Source organism: Centropristis striata, chromosome 17 (assembly GCF_030273125.1).
Source record: "Centropristis striata isolate RG_2023a ecotype Rhode Island chromosome 17, C.striata_1.0, whole genome shotgun sequence".
Taxonomy (NCBI): domain Eukaryota; kingdom Metazoa; phylum Chordata; class Actinopteri; order Perciformes; family Serranidae; genus Centropristis; species Centropristis striata.
The window spans coordinates 25413344-25429405 of NC_081533.1; the positions used below are offsets into that span (position 1 = coordinate 25413344).

General features: G+C 36.8%; 4 protein-coding genes across 4 annotated transcripts; all 4 read left to right on the top strand.

Moving 5' to 3' along the window:
* Positions 1 to 1832, top strand: LOC131989023 (uncharacterized). The gene is made up of 5 exons (XM_059354182.1): positions 1 to 43; positions 195 to 539; positions 640 to 750; positions 1349 to 1383; positions 1474 to 1832. The coding sequence occupies exons 1-5, from the start codon at positions 1 to 3 to the stop codon at positions 1594 to 1596; spliced, it is 657 nt and encodes a 218-aa protein (XP_059210165.1). The 3' UTR covers positions 1597 to 1832.
* A 2008-nt stretch (positions 1833 to 3840) lies between these two features.
* On the top strand, positions 3841 to 5752 carry LOC131989245 (uncharacterized). Its single transcript, XM_059354434.1, has 5 exons — positions 3841 to 3883; positions 4036 to 4380; positions 4481 to 4591; positions 5478 to 5512; positions 5615 to 5752. The coding sequence occupies exons 1-5, from the start codon at positions 3841 to 3843 to the stop codon at positions 5735 to 5737; spliced, it is 657 nt and encodes a 218-aa protein (XP_059210417.1). The 3' UTR covers positions 5738 to 5752.
* A 2076-nt stretch (positions 5753 to 7828) lies between these two features.
* Positions 7829 to 9922, top strand: LOC131989977 (uncharacterized). Its single transcript, XM_059355357.1, has 5 exons — positions 7829 to 7871; positions 8009 to 8353; positions 8465 to 8575; positions 9508 to 9542; positions 9634 to 9922. The coding sequence occupies exons 1-5, from the start codon at positions 7829 to 7831 to the stop codon at positions 9754 to 9756; spliced, it is 657 nt and encodes a 218-aa protein (XP_059211340.1). The 3' UTR covers positions 9757 to 9922.
* Positions 9923 to 11173: 1251 nt separating this feature from the next.
* On the top strand, positions 11174 to 13942 carry LOC131989871 (uncharacterized). Its single transcript, XM_059355220.1, has 5 exons — positions 11174 to 11207; positions 11369 to 11713; positions 13486 to 13602; positions 13710 to 13744; positions 13828 to 13942. Exons 1-5 carry the CDS (start codon positions 11174 to 11176, stop codon positions 13933 to 13935), a joined length of 639 nt encoding a protein of 212 aa, XP_059211203.1. The 3' UTR covers positions 13936 to 13942.
* Positions 13943 to 16062: the final 2120 nt, after the last annotated feature.

Here is a 16062-nt window from a genome sequence, read left to right on the forward strand (position 1 = left end):
ATGATGAACTTCGCCTTGATAACAGCTTTGCTCTGTTCCTTCAGTAAGTACACTTTTTCCATACAACAATTGTTAGTTTTGCTTCAGTACAGTAATCTGTCAGAGCTAAAACCTATTACAGGTTTATTAATAGCATAATCTACATGCATTGTGTTCAATTACAGGTTAAAGAATAAGTATGTTGTTTGTTTCAGGTTTGATCTCTGTCTGTGTTTGTGAGCTCCACACTGTGGAGGTTCAGCCTGGTGAAGACGTCAAACTGACGTGCTCCAACTTTACCGGTACTGTCACTCACATATACTGGTACAGACTGACCGAAAGATCCAACATCAGCTCTATCTCCTCTATGACGACCGCTGACAGTAATGCTTCTTTCCAGGATGGATTTCGAAATGGCAAATTTAATATGACGTCCAACATCACTACCCTCTTTCTCAAGATACAACAAGTGGATTTATCTGACTCTGGACTGTACTTCTGTGGATTATACAATGGTGGAAAGCTATATATTGACAGAGCAACATATTTAAAGGTTCAAGGTAAGATAGTTGTCTTTTCATCTCACAGAAATACAACATGCCTTAACCCAAAATATGTAGATTACTATACAAAAGTTTAATTGAATGGTCTTTGTTGTAGAAGCAGTTGTTGGAATAAAGAACCTGGTGAATGTGATCCTGGGCGCTGTGATTATTTTCCTTATTACAGTCATCATCGGTCTGTTTTTCAAAATCAGGAACCTTTATACAGGTACTTCAACGTTTCTATTTAAGTTTCAAATGTGAATGTTTGCAATGCAAAACTTTGTAACTTTTCTGCATAAAATGTCTAAATAGACTAGATGTATTTTACATATTTTTGCAGAGTTGTGAACTTAGAAAACTGTAGTTTTTAATGAAGGAAACTCTGTGAGTCCGTCGCCTGTCAATGGCATCTTATCCCCCTTGTATCTGCAGTGTGGTTCTCTGCCAAAAGTTTGGATAAATGTACTTTCTTGTCCAGTTTTAAGCCACTTTTTTTTTTTTACTTTAACTGGATGAAGAATGTTAGTCAGAAAATGTTTTTCAGAAAAATTAGCAGAGCAAACGTAAGCAGCAGCTCAGCTTACAGCCCCTCCGCCTACGTGCCGAACTGCATCTGAGAAACACATTTTTTGAAGCGAAACTGCTTTGTTCAGTGTTTTTGCCATTTTAAATCACTGGGTCTGTTAGTTTGAAGAGGAGAAACCGCTGCCGACAATTCGGCCTCTTGTAGAAAACCTTCTGAACAATGAGTGTCGCTCCGTCTTTTGTTGCATCAAAAAATCACATGTCACAAGTGACTAAATGTTCTGTTTTCTATCATTTAGCCCATAAAGAAGAACCAAATCCACAAGAAAGTGAGGTAATCACAAAGTATATTTTTATCATATATATAACTAATGTTATCTTATTATAAACTCAGCCACGTGAGATGAAATGTGTTTATTTACAGAACCTGGGCTCTGGAGATCTGAACTATGCAGCGCTCAGTTTCCATCCAAAGGCAAAAGGCAGCAGAAGGCCTGCATCAGAGAGAGAGCTGGAGCCAAATGTTGTGTATGCTGCCACCAGATAGACTCAGGAAACATCTGGAACTGCATCTGTGATGTTCATCTATCAGCAAGGAGGACTTAAGATCACCTATGTTACTAAAATTGATAATAAATATTCTATTTGTGCAAAACTGGCAACATTTTTAAATCATGACAGTCTATTTTCTCTTTCTGCTAAAGTTTGTCTAGATTAGTTATTGATGGAGCCGCACAGACACTGACGACTGTCACTTTTAGAGTGTTAGATGGAGATCTGTAGCAGAGGTGGAGGTGAGGTACATATCGTCTGTTAGACAGGAAGAGACAGCACAGTGTGGTCCCACCACAGCTGAGGTGAAGTTCATGAGGCCTGTTCACTCAAAGCTCTGTGGGGATCCAATCTGAAAGTAAACAGTGGACAATTGTGTCTCAAGTAGGCACAAGTGTAAGTGTTAAATACATAAACTGTAATACTTGAAGCACAACATATTGTAGATGTGTATAAATGAATGCTAAATATCTGAATTAAAGGGCTATACAAAGTGTTTTTATGATTGACTCTGTCTATTAAACACTGAAGGGAAAACTGAATAAAAATGACTTTATCAAACAATGTTGTTGCTTCTATATTATCCCCATAATTAATCCCAGTATTTTCAGTGTAATGGTGTGCTTTACAGCTATATTCATGCACACCGAGGTGAGTTTTTTCAATGGTCTGTTTTTTTTAACTCCAAAATTAATGAGCAGCCAACTTGTTAGAGTGTCTTCTAGTCCCACAGAACAATGAACAATGAATTTTAAAGAGAACAAACTTTCTACAAGGAAAACAACAAAAAGGCACTTAGCATACACTGCTTTATTATCGATTCTTGCTCTAAATTAGATCATAATTTATCAATTGAACATCATGCTGCATTGAAGAAGACTTAAAACTAGTGATTGAGACCATTAACTCATTATAAGAATGTTTACTGAGAAAATCAATCCATTTTTGATTTCCCTACTACAAACTGACTTCTTTTTGCAGCCAGTGCACCTGCTGGCCATTAACAAGAATGCAGGTGTAAGGCACTTCTACATTAGCTCCCCTTTTCAGGCCTGGGGGCCGCTTGGTACATAAGACTCTCTGAAGTTCCTGATGGGGAAAATAAATAAATAATCATCACAGAACCACAACTATATTATAATAAATATATCAAGACACTTTTTAGTGTATTATCACTATGGCTCAATGTCACAAGTTTCTTTGTTCTCTGGTTACACAAGTACACAGAGTCAGAGATCACATAAGGCAGTTTATTTACACAGGCAGGTTTTTAAAAACAGTAAAAAAAAAAATGCTGGGGGTGATGAAGGGGCACCGTCTTTTAAAAGAGTCTTTACCAGGGGTTCCAAAGCTGTACAGGCAGTCTTTTTCTCCTCCTTGACTGCAGGTAAGGGGGGGAACAAGGTAGAGTCCAGCCAGCGCCATCTGCTGCTCCTCTCGCTGCTCCTCTCTCTGCTCCTCTCGCTGCTCCTCTCTCTGCTCCTCTCTCTGCTCCTCTCTCTGCTCCTCTCGCTGCTCCTCTCTCTGCTCCTCTCTCTGCTCCTCTCGCTGCTCCTCTCTCTGCTCCTCTCTCTGCTCCTCTCGCTGCTCCTCTCTCTGCTCCTCTCTCTGCTCCTCTCTCTGCTCCTCTCGCTGCTCCTCTCTCTGCTCCTCTCTCTGCTCCTCTCGCTGCTCCTCTCTCTGCTCCTCTCTCTGCTCCTCTCTCTGCTGTGCTGTGTCTGTGTGAATTCCCCACTGCATGCTGCTCTGCCTCCTCCTTATCTATTTGGAAGGTGATTAGTGTTTGCAGGTGTGCCAGGTTGCTGCAGGGGGAGGTCCTTCAGCCACAGGAGAGAGAGGCACCTCAAAACAATGATTCAAACACAAAACAATGAAGGATAAATCAATACACTGCAAAACACAAAAAAAGTCTCTCCTAGTGACTTTGTGACACTCAACATAATGCAGGCCGTAGAGTTAAATCTCTATGGAGTGATATATAAGTCTAGTGAGTGCATCAAACATCATTTAAAACATCTGAATAAGACACTCCTGTATGAAGTACCCAGATATAGGAAAAGTTACACACTGATACATATTAACTTGTAACCTCTACTACCGTGTACGTGACAGCATTCATCATGTGAGTGTGAGCAGCCGGAAAACCAAAGAGCAGCCTGCCTCTTTACATTGAGAGCACTCTTACTGGAGCACAGTTCAGTTACAGACACTGAAGTGGTTGAATCGTTTTGAACACACAATGATGAACTTCACCTTGATAACAGCTTTGCTCTGTTCCTTCAGTAAGTAAATTTTTTTCCATACAACAATTGTTAGTTTTGCTTCAGTACAGTAATTTGTCAGAGCTAAAACTTATTACAGGTTTATTAATAACATAATCTACATGCATTGTGTTGAATTGCAGGTTAAAGAATAAATATGTTGTTTGTTTCAGGTTTGATCTCTGTCTGTGTTTGTGAGCTCCACACTGTGGAGGTTCAGCCTGGTGAAGACGTCACGCTGATGTGCTCCAACTTTACCGGTACTACCTCTTACATATTCTGGTTCAGACTGGCCGACAGATCCAACATCAGCTGGATCTCCTGTCTGATGACCGCTGACGGCAAGGCTTCTTTCTGTGATGGATTTCGAAATGGCAAATTTAACATGACATCCAACATCACTACCCTCTTTCTCACGATACGACAAGTGGATTTATCTGACTCTGGACTGTACTTCTGTGGATTTTACCAAATTGGAAAGCCAGTTATTGACAGTGCAACATATTTAAAGGTTCAAGGTAAGGTTGTTGTCTTTTCATCTAACAGAAATACAACATGCCTGAACCCAAAACATGTAGATTACTAAACAAAAGTTTAATTGAATGATCTTTGTTATAGAAGCAGTTGTTGGAATAAGGAACCTGGTGAATGTGATCCTGGGCGCTGTGATTATTTTCCTTATTACAGTCATCGTCGGTCTGTTTTTCAAAATCAGAAACCGTTATACAGGTACTTGAACGTTTCTATTTAAGTTTCAAATGTGAATGTTTGCAATGCAAAACTTTGTAACTTTTCTGCATAAAATGTCTAAATAGACTAGATGTATGTTACATATTTTTGCAGAGTTGTGTACTTAGAAAACTGTAGTTTTTAATCAGGACACTCTCCGAGTCTGTCGCCTGTCAATGGCATCTTATCCCCCTTGCATCTGCAGTGTGGTTCTCTGCCAAAAGTTTGGATAAATGTACTATTTTGTCCAGTTTTAAGCCACCTTTTTTTTTTACTTTAACTGGATGAAGAATGTTAGTCATCAGATGTCTTACGTTTTTCAGAAACATTAGCGGTAATGCTTTATAATAGGGTCCTTAATAACCAATAATTAACAAGTAATAAGGCATTGTTCTCGCTTTAGATCCGGTAGTTGCAAAAAGTATAGTTAACTTATAGTTAACTTATAATAGATTAGCAATAAAGTATGTTTTGATATCAATAAGCAAACAAAATAAGATTAATAAAGGCATGGCAAAGACATAATGGGTGGGTCATGGGTGTTTGTAATGCCATTATTAACACTTATATAAGCTTATAAACACACAATAATGTTAATAAGCATCTTGTAAGGACTTACAAGGGCCTTATTACTTGTTAATTAATGGTTATTACAAGGACCTTAATAAAAAATGTTACCAAACACATTTTTTTAAGCGAAACTGCTTTGTTCAGTGTTTTTACCATTTTAAATCACTGGGCTTGTTAGTTTTGAAGAGGAGAAACCGCTGCCAATAATTCGGCCTCTTGTAGAAAACCTTCTGAACAATGAATGTTGCTTCGTCTTTTGTTGCATCAAAAAATCACATGTTACAAGTGACTAAATGTTATGTTTTCTATCATTTAGCCCATAAAGAGGGACCAAATCCACAAGAAAGTGAGGTAATCACAATGTATATTTTTATCATATATATATATATATATATAACTAATGTTATCTTATGATAAACTCAGCCACGTGAGATGAAATGTGTTTATTTACAGAACCTGGGCTCTGGAGATCTGAACTATGCAGCGCTCAGTTTCCTTCCAAAGGTAAAAGGCAGCAGAAGGCCTGCATCAGAGAGAGAGCTGGAGCCAAATGTTGTGTATGCTGCCACCAGATAGACTCAGGAAACATCTGGAACTGCATCTGCGATGTTCATCTATCAGCAAAGAGGACTTAAGATCACTTATGTTACTAAAATTGATAATAAATAATCTATTTGTACAAAACTGGCAACATTTTTAAATCATGACAGTCTATTTTCTCTTTCTGCTAAAGTTTGTCTAAATTAGTTATTGATGGAGCCGCACAGACACTGACGACTGTCTCTTTTAGCGAGTTAGATGGAGATCTGCAGCAGAGGTGGAGGTGAGCTACATATCGTCTGTTAGACAGGAAGAGACAGCACAGTGTGGTCCCACCACAGCTGAGGTGAAGTTCATGAGGCCTGTTCACTCAAAGCTCTGTGGGATCCAATCTGAAAGTAAACAGTGGACAATTGTGTCTCAAGTAGGCACAAGTGTAAGTGTTAAATACATTAACTGTAATACTTTAAGCACAATATATCATAGATGTGTGTAAATGAATGCTAAATATCTGAATTAAAGGGCTGTACAAAGTGTTTTTATGATTGACTCTGTCTATTAAACACTGAAGGGAAAACTGAATAAAAATTAGACTTTATCAAGCAATGTTGTTGCTTCTATATTATCCCCATAATTAATCCCATTATTTTCAGTGTAATGGTGTGCTTTACAGCTATATTCATGCACACCAAGGTGTGTTTTTTTCAATGGTCTGTTTTTTAACTCCAAAATGAATGAGCAGCCGACTTGTTAGAGTGTCTTCTAGTCCCACTGAACAAGGAATTTTAAAGACACCAAACTTTCTACAAGGAAAACAACAAAAACACACTGAAGCATATCTTCATGCATTATTTTCTATTGTTGCTCTAAATTATACCATCATTTATCAAATGAACATCATGCTGCATTGAAGAAGACTTAAAACTAGTGATTGAGACCATTAACTCATTATAAGAATGTTTACTGAGGTAATCAATCCATTTTTGATTTTCCTACTACAAACTGACATCTTTGTGCAGCCAGTGCACCTGCTGGCCATTAACAAGAATGCAGGTGTAAGGCACTTCTACATTAGCTCCCCTTTTCAGGCCTGGAGGCCGCTTGGTACATAACAACAATAAGACTCTCTGAAATGTCCTGATGTGGAAAATAAATAAATAATCAGCACAGAACCACAACTATATTATAATATATATATCAAGACACTTTTTAGTGTATTATCACTATGGCTCAATGTCACAAGTTTCTTTGTTCTCTGGTTACACAAGTACACGGAGTCAGAGATCACTTAAGGCAGTTTATTTACACAGGCAGGTTTTTAAAAACAGTAGAAAAAAATGCTGGGGGTGATGAAGGGGCACCGTCTTTTAAAAGAGTCTTTACCAGGGTTCCAAAGCTGAACAGGCAGTCTTTTTCTCCTCCTTGACTGCAGGTAAGGGGGAAACAAGGTAGAGTCCAGCCAGCGCCGTCTGCTCCTCCTCTCGCTGCTCCTCTCTTTGCTCCTCTCTTTGCTCCTCTCTTTGCTCCTCTCTTTGCTCCTCTCTTTGCTCCTCTCTCTGCTCCTCTCTCTGCTCCTCTCTCTGCTCCTCTCTCTGCTCTGCTGTGTCTGTGTGAATTCCCCACTGCATGCTGCTCTGCCTCCTCCTTATCTATTTAGAAGGTGATTAGTGTTTGCAGGTGTGCCAGGTTGCTGCAGGGGGAGGTCCTTCAGCCACAGGAGAGAGAGGCACCTCAAAACAACGATTCAAACACAAAACAATGAAGGATAAATCAATACACTGCAAAACACAAAAAAAGTCTCTCCTGGTGACTTGGTGACACTCAACATAATGCAGACAGTAGAGTTAAATCTCTATGGAGTGATACATCAGTCTAGTGAGTGCATCAAACATCATTTAAAACATCTGAATAAGACGTTCCTGTATGAAGTACCCAGATATAGGAAAAATTACACACTGATACATATTAACTTGAAGCCTCTACTACCGTGTTCGTGACAGCATTCATAATGTGAGTGTGAGCAGCCGGAAAACCAAAGAGCAACCCGCCTCTTTACATTGAGAGCACTCTTACTGGAGCACAGTTCAGTTACAGACACTGAAGTGGTTGTATCGTTTTGAACACACAATGATGAACTTCACCTTGATAACAGCTTTGCTCTGTTCCTTCAGTAAGTACACTTTTTTCAATACAACAATTGTTAGTTTTGCTTCAGTACAGTAATCTGTCAGAGCTAAAACTTATTATAGGTTTATTAATAACATAATCTACATGCATTGTGTTGAATAAATATGTTGTTTGTTTCAGGTTTGATCTCTGTCTGTGTTTGTGAGCTCCACACTGTGGAGGTTCAGCCTGGTGAAGACGTCACACTGATGTGCTCCAACTTTACCAGTTATGCCTCTTACATTTTCTGGTTCAGACTGGCCGACAGATCCAACATCAGCTGTATCTCCTCTATGAGGACCGCTGACGGCAATGCTTCTTTCCAGGATGGATTTCGAAATGGCAAATTTAACATGACATCCAACATCACTACCCTCTTTCTCACAATACGACAAGTGGATTTATCTGACTCTGGACTGTACTTCTGTGGATTTTACAAAGATGAAAAGCCAGTTATTGACAGTGCAACATATTTAAAGGTTCAAGGTAAGATTGTGACCGTTGTTTTCATTGAACAATGAAAGAAGAAGAAAAAACCCTTAACCCAAAATATGTAGATTACAATACAAAAGTTTAATTGAATGATCTTTGTTGTAGAAGCAGTTGTTGGATTAAGGAACCTGGTGAATGTGATCCTGGGCGCTGTGATTATTTTCCTTATTACAGTCATCATCGGTCTGGTTGTCAAAATCAGGAACCTTTATACAGGTACATGTATGTTTCTGTTTAAGTTTCAAATGTGAATGTTTGCAGTGCAAAACTTTGTAACTTTTCTGCATAAAATGTCTAAAAAGACATATTTTTGCAGAGTTGTGTAGTTATATAGAAAACTGTAGTTTTTAATCAAGGACACTATCCGAGTCTGTCACCTTTCAACAGCATGTTATCCCCCTTTGCATCCCAAAGTTTGGATAAATGTACTTTTTTATCCAGTTTTAAGCCACACATTTATTTATTTTTAAAATAATTAAATATTGGTTGTTGTTGTTGTTGTTGTTGTTTTAACTTTAACCAGATGTAGAATTTTAGTCATCAGATGTCTTAATTTTTTTTTTACTTTTCTGCATAAAATGTCTAAAAAGACTAGATGTATGTTACATATTTTTGCAGAGTTGTGTACTTGTATAGAAAACTGTAGTTTTTAATCAGGACACTCTCCGAGTCTGTCGCCTGTCAATGGCATCTTATCCCCTTTGCATCTGCAGTGTGGTTCTCTGCCAAAAGTTTGGATGAATGTACTTTTTTATCCAGTTTTAAGCAACATTTTTATGATGACTTTAAATATCTCGGTTGTTGTTGTTTTTTACTTTGACTGGATGAAAGATTTTATTCATTAGATTTCTAAAGTTTTTAGAAAAATTAGCAGAGCAAACGTAAGCAGCAGCTCAGCTTAGAGGCCCTTCGCCCACATACCAAACTGCATCAGAGAAACACATTTTTTTAAGCGAAACTGCTTTATTCAGTGTCTTTACCATTTTAAATCACCGGGTCTGATAGTTTTGAAAAGGAGAAACCGCTGCCAATAATTCAGCTCCTTGTAAAAAAAAACAACTCCTGGACAATGAATGTTGCTCCGTCTTTTGTTGCATCAAAAAATCACATGTTACAAGTGGCTAAATGTTATGTTTTCTATCATTTAGCCCATAAAGAGGGACCAAATCCACAAGAAAGTGAGGTAATCACAATGTATATTTTTTATCATATATATAACTAATGTTATCTTATTATAAACTCAGCCATGTGAGATGAAATGTGTTTATTTACAGAACCTGGGCTCTGGAGATCTGAACTATGCAGCGCTCAGTTTCCATCCAAAGGCAAAAGGCAGCAGAAGGCCTGCATCAGAGAGAGAGCTGGAGCCAAATGTTGTGTATGCTGCCACCAGATAGACTCAGGAAACATCTGGAACTGCATCTGTGATGTTCATCTATCAGCAAGGAGGACTTAAGATCACCTATGTTACAAAAAATTGATAATAAATAATCTATTTGTGCAAAACTGGCAACATTTTTAAACCATGACAGTCTATTTTCTCTTTCTGCTTAAGTTTGTCTAGATTAGTTATTGATGGAGCCGCACAGACACTGACGACTGTCTCTTTTAGCGAGCCGGGTGGCTGCGGACCCCCCCCCCCCTGCACGTCTTAAGTCTATTCATGTTGTGAAAGTGTATCATGCCATGTTGCTGAGGTTTTTCTCATGCTTTTTTCCTCCTTTCCTCTCCTCATGTGTGCTGTATTTCCCTCTCTTCATACCCTGTCTTCCTGTCCTGTCTACCTTGTGATATTGTTTGTGGGTGTTTTATGCATTCTGGACGGGTTGATGGCTCAATTTCGTTGTACTTGTACTTGTTACTCTGTGCAATGACAATAAAGGGTTCATTCAGATGGAGATCTGTAGCAGAGGTGGAGGTGAGGTACATATCGTCTGTTAGACAGGAAGAGACAGCACAGTGTGGTCCCACCACAGCTGAGGTGAAGTTCATGAGGCCTGTTCACTCAAAGCTCTGTGGGAATCCAATCTGAAAGTAAACAGTGGACAATTGTGTCTCAAGTAGGCACAAGTGTAAGTTTTAAATACATAAACTGTAATACTTTAAGTACAATACATCAAAGATGTGTATAAATGAATGCTAAATATCTGAATAAAAGGGCTATACAAAGTGTTTTTATGATTGACTCTGTCTATTAAACACTGAAGGGCAAACTGAATAAAAATGAGACTTTATCAAACAATGTTGTTGCTTCTATGTTATCCCCATAATTAATCCCAGTATTTTCAGTGTAATGGTGTATGCACCTGCTGGCCATTAACAAGAATGCAGGTGTAAGCCACTTCTACATTAGCTCCCCTTTTCAGGCCTCGGGGCCGCTTGGTACATAACAACAATAAGACGCTCTGAAACATCCTGATGTGGAAAATAAATAAATAATCAGCACAGATCCACAACTATATTATAATAAATATATCAAGACACTTTTTAGTGTATTATCACTATGGCTCAACATCATGCAGACAGTAGAGTTAAATGTATATGGAGTGATACATCAGTCTAGTGAGTGCATCAAACTTTAGTTAAAACATCTGAATAAGACGTTCCTGTATGAAGTATCCATATATAGGAAAAGTTACACACTGATACATATTAACTTGTTACCTCTACTACCGTGTACGTGACAGCATTCATAATGTGAGTGTGAGCAGACGGAAAGCCAAAGAGCAGCCCGCCTCTTTACATTGAGAGCACTCTTACTGGAGCACAGTTCAGTTACAGACACTGAAGTGGTTGAATCGTTTTCAACACACAATGATGAACTTCACCTTGATAACAGCTTTGCTCTGTTCCTTCAGTAAGTACACTTTTTTCCATACTACAATTGTTAGTTTTGCTTCAGTACAGTAATCTGTCAGAGCTAAAACTTATTACAGGTTTATTAATAACATAATCTACATGCATTATGTTGAATTGCAGGTTAAAGAATAAATATGTTGTTTGTTTCAGGTTTGATCTCTGTCTGTGTTTGTGAGCTCCACACTGTGGAGGTTCAGCCTGGTGAAGACGTCACACTGACGTGCTCCAACTTTACCAGTACTACCTCTTACATATTCTGGTTCAGACTGGCCGACAGATCCAACATCAGCTGTATCTCCTCTATGACGACCGCTGACGGCAATGCTTCTTTCTGTGATGGATTTCGAAATGGCAAATTTAACATGACATCCAACATCACTACCCTCTTTCTCACGATTCAACAAGTGGATTTATCTGACTCTGGACTGTACTTCTGTGGATTTTACAAAGATGAAAAGCCAGTTATTGACAGTGCAACATATTTAAAGGTTCAAGGTAAGATTGTGACCGTTGTTTTCATTGAACAATGAAAGAAGAAAAAAAACTAATGCCTTTACCCAAAATATGTAGAATACTATACAAAAGTTTAATTGAATGATCTTTGTTGTAGAAGCAGTTGTTGGAATAAGGAACCTGGTGAATGTGATCCTGGGCTCTGTGATTATTTTCCTTATTACAGTCATCATTGGTCTGGCTGTCAAAATCAGGAACCTTTATACATACTACGTTGTAGTATTTACTTTTCATGCTACTTTATACTTAAACTTCAAAACTTTTCAAAGGCCTATTAAAGACAAATGAATTAGCATATTATGGTAAATGTTTGTGATTTTTGATAAAATCACAAATAAAACAAACGTTAAGGTGTCACTTTTGGCTCTGGTTAATTGTAATATTTCTTAGTATTTTTTTTTTTCATTTTTACAAGCAAAACAATCTATAGATTGTTGGAGAAAATAATCAGAAGATTAATCCATAATTATTTTTTATTTATTTAATATTCCATTTTAATCTTAATACAGTAGTTAATTGTTAAAAATGAGCACCATCTCAAACAACTTCATCAGTTATGTTTTTACATAAATACATCAACAATAATAATCTAATGATATAAAAAAAATAATACTATCAAAGTGACAGTGGACCTTTTTTCTGCTTTGAGTGCCTTTTCTTTTAATAATTTCTTTCAGGGTTTTTTATTGCTTGCTTTATATATATTACTGTGACATTCTGTATTAAACTACAGTATAAAGCAACAGATGTGTATCAGAGAGAGCTGGTCCTAAACTGCCACCCCAGAGACTCAGGACACAACTGGAACTGCATGTTTGAGCGAAATTAATCTTTATCATCACCAGCAGAATGTACTTTAAGTATCAAAGTAAGGATTGCACAGTGTCCACTTATAATTCATAATTGACATGTTTTTTAAAGCAATATTTATTTATTTTGTTGTGAAGTTAAGTCCGTCTTTTAACTAATGTGGCCTTTTGATTGGATACCATCAGACAGTCTAATTTAATCTTTTTTATGAAAGAGATTGATGGAATAACAAAGTCTGGAATAACAGGTTATCAGATGCTTGAAGGCAAAACAGTTGAACTCAGTTTATTTCAGTGTAACTTTTGTCAGGTTTTTTGGTTCAAATTTGTCAACTTCCTATGCATTCATTTCTGTCTCTGTTTAGAATCTTTCAGTCTGTCCTTACATAATGCATGGCTCCTTTTTCTCCACACAAACTTGGCTATCAGTCATATTCTTCATTTTATTTTAAATAACAAAGTATAAAGCTGCCAGGAACCGAAAATACAAAGAAAAGACACAGGTGTCTATGGAAATGTACCGTTTTTATTTTTTTTACCATTAATACATACAAAAACAGCAGAAAAAATGATAAATAATAAAACTACAAAACAGTCTATTTGCATGTAAATTAAAAATAGTAACAGCTTTCATTGTAGGAAGAAAATTCATATTTTAAAAATGGTCTAGAAACATAAATGTCACACTGTGAAAGCTCCTATGATTGCACTTTTAACTAGCTTTCTCAACTTGTCTACATATCATATATAAATTAAGTTATTACTGTAAATAAAACATGTGTATTTTCAATAAATAGATGGACTCCAGAGGGTTAAGTCTCCGAAGGTAAATGATTTAAATGTTACATGTAACAAAGTCGTGTTTTTCTTGCGGTGGCCATTCTTCAGTCATTTATGCTTGTACATTTAATAAAGTATATTTATTTTTTATTATTTCTTTAACAGGCATGGGAATCCAGTGTGATGTAATAAGCAAGCTGAGTGGGATCCTGGGTGCTGTCACTGTTGTCCTTGTTAGTGTCATCATTGGTCTGGCTGTTAGAGTCAGGAAGCTTCAGACAGGTACCTCCCTGGAACTACTGGATATCTGATTTTATATTTATACATTCTGCATTAGTGTGTCACAGTGATTAAATGAACTGATCAGACGTATCGTCTCTTTCATTCAGCTGCCAACGAAGAACAGAGCCAACCTGATTATGAGGTGAAACAGCTTTTATGTTTTCATACTTTCAAAGGTGGTGAATTGTTTTTTAAAACTATTTGACATGTCTTTACCCTTTACAGAATGACTGTGATGTCCTGAAAGACGCAGAACTGACGGAGATGCGGAACAGGAGGACCGCATCAGAGAGAGAAGTGGAGACTCATGTGGTTTATACTGCCCGGAGATAAACACAGAGGAACTGATGACTTTATCATATTAATCTTCACAGGTCTGACTATGCTAACATCTTATTTTTGTCTCTTTAACTTCCTCTGATTTTTGTGACCGTCCAGACTGATACATGGAGGTCTGCTGCAGTGAGGCACACTCTCAAGTAGGCACAAGAAGAAACAGATTATTTTATTTAAATACCTAAACTGTTAGAATGTAATACTTTAATTGCAATATCATAAAATATGAATGCTGGATATCTGATTTAAAGTGTTTCATGACAGGAAAGGGACAGACAGATTCAGATAACAGTATGTAACTAAGTTCATTCAATGTAATTCGGTACAATTTGATGTACTTGTGCTTTACTTCTTATTAAAGCTTGTTAAATACAAATTAATTAGCCTATTATGGTTAATGTTTGTCATATTTGATGCAAAAATAAATGTACAAAGAGTTGAAAATTGTGAGAATTTGCTGCATTTAAAGTAATATTTTATAGTTGTTAGACTTCTGCAACTGTTGGTTGGTCAAAACAAACAGGATCATTTTAACATTTCTCAGTATTTTTCTGAATTTTTGCAAGCAAAACAATCAATAGATAAATGGAGAAAAAAATCAGAAGACTAATCCATAATGTAAATAAATATTAGTTAATAGTTCAAAATGAGCAACATCTCAAACAACTTCAACAGTAAAATCATGTTTTACATAAATAAATGAGGAATAAAAACATCAAATGGTATAAAATAAAATCCTATAATAGTGACAGGACATTTTTTTGTATTAAATACTTTTTATTTTTCCGTTATAATTTTTTCCATAATTGTTTCCAACATAGTCAAACATACAAAAAGACCACATAGCAACAGAGTCAACAATATCTTACATATTAATTAAATCCTTTACTGATATGAGGAATAAAGTAGAAATTGTGTTTAAAAGGACGTGAGTGAGGTTGAGTAATGAAGGATGTGTATGCATGCCTATAGGTATGTGTGAATGCTAAGAAGAAGAATAAGGCAATAAATGTAAAATATGCACACAGAAAATAAATAAATAGATATGAATTTTGTAAAAATATAATAATATATGAGAATAAATAGATAACATAAGATTAATAAATAGAGGGGGGGACTCGAGCGCGAAGAACATAAAGGCAAAATAAGATAAGAAGAGGAAGAAAAGTCATAGCTGACATGAAAAGAGATGAGCATTTAAAAGAAAGATCACTCAGAGAACGTAACCATACAATCTTTTAATACTTTCTCTAAGATTACCCTTATTGTACTTTTACTCAAGTTAAATTGCTATGTAAGACTTTTACTTGTAACAGAGTGTTTTTACAGTGCAGTTTTAGTACTTTTACTTATGTATTCTGACTACATTGCATGGCAGGAATCATGAAAGAGTGTGAATGCTGAGAACAAAAAAGGCAATAAATGTAAAATATGCACACAGAAAATAATTGAATGAAAATTTGTTAAAATATAAATGAATGAAAATTAGTTATAAAAATAATAATACATGATAAAAATCAATAAAATAAAAGTGATAAGTAGAGGGGGGACTAGAGCAAAGAGAACATGAAAGCAAAATAAGATAAGAATAGTAAGAAAAGACATAGCTGACATGAAAAGAGATGAGAATTTAAAGAAATATCACTCAGAGAACCAAGGTTACAACGTAACCATTCATTCTCTATCGTCCTGAGATAGAGGAAAAGGTCAAAATTGAGACGGCAGATACAGCTAATTAAATCTGATGGGTGACAGGTAAAGGACAGATTCAGATACTAAATAGGAAGCGATACATGGCAGCTACAACCAGCTGGCAGGGAGTATATTAAAGGGCCGGTTATAAACTGCAGAGCTGATGAAGGGAAGTGGGAACAGGTGTGTAGGTGGGTGAGGATATCAGGGGCCAGGGAAAAGAGTCAGAGGACATCCAGTGGATGCCTTCAGTATGGCAGGTCTACAGAAAGTGAACAAGATCTGGAGACAGAGACCAAAACAACCAACAGATTAGAATGTCCTTGTGACAGTGAGCAGGGTCTCTGACCTCCTTCTAACTTCTTACACTTAGTGAAGTCAAGTTATGTCACAACAAGAACTTGGACATGTTCAGGGCAGGACACGAACTCT

Excerpts from the sequence above, each read along its gene's own strand:
- LOC131989871 (XM_059355220.1), top strand. The coding sequence starts at position 11,174 with ATGATGAACTTCACCTTGATAACAGCTTTGCTCT. Across the intron at positions 11,714-13,485 it reads AACATATTTAAAGGTTCAAG|GCATGGGAATCCAGTGTGAT; the intron begins GTAAGATTGTGA and ends TTTCTTTAACAG. Across the intron at positions 13,745-13,827 it reads AGAGCCAACCTGATTATGAG|AATGACTGTGATGTCCTGAA; the intron begins GTGAAACAGCTT and ends TACCCTTTACAG.
- LOC131989977 (XM_059355357.1), top strand. The coding sequence starts at position 7,829 with ATGATGAACTTCACCTTGATAACAGCTTTGCTCTGTTCCTTCA. Across the intron at positions 8,354-8,464 it reads AACATATTTAAAGGTTCAAG|AAGCAGTTGTTGGATTAAGG; the intron begins GTAAGATTGTGA and ends TCTTTGTTGTAG. Across the intron at positions 8,576-9,507 it reads AATCAGGAACCTTTATACAG|CCCATAAAGAGGGACCAAAT; the intron begins GTACATGTATGT and ends TCTATCATTTAG.
- LOC131989245 (XM_059354434.1), top strand. The coding sequence starts at position 3,841 with ATGATGAACTTCACCTTGATAACAGCTTTGCTCTGTTCCTTCA. Across the intron at positions 3,884-4,035 it reads AGCTTTGCTCTGTTCCTTCA|GTTTGATCTCTGTCTGTGTT; the intron begins GTAAGTAAATTT and ends TGTTTGTTTCAG. Across the intron at positions 4,592-5,477 it reads AATCAGAAACCGTTATACAG|CCCATAAAGAGGGACCAAAT; the intron begins GTACTTGAACGT and ends TCTATCATTTAG.
- LOC131989023 (XM_059354182.1), top strand. The coding sequence starts at position 1 with ATGATGAACTTCGCCTTGATAACAGCTTTGCTCTGTTCCTTCA. Across the intron at positions 44-194 it reads AGCTTTGCTCTGTTCCTTCA|GTTTGATCTCTGTCTGTGTT; the intron begins GTAAGTACACTT and ends TGTTTGTTTCAG. Across the intron at positions 751-1,348 it reads AATCAGGAACCTTTATACAG|CCCATAAAGAAGAACCAAAT; the intron begins GTACTTCAACGT and ends TCTATCATTTAG.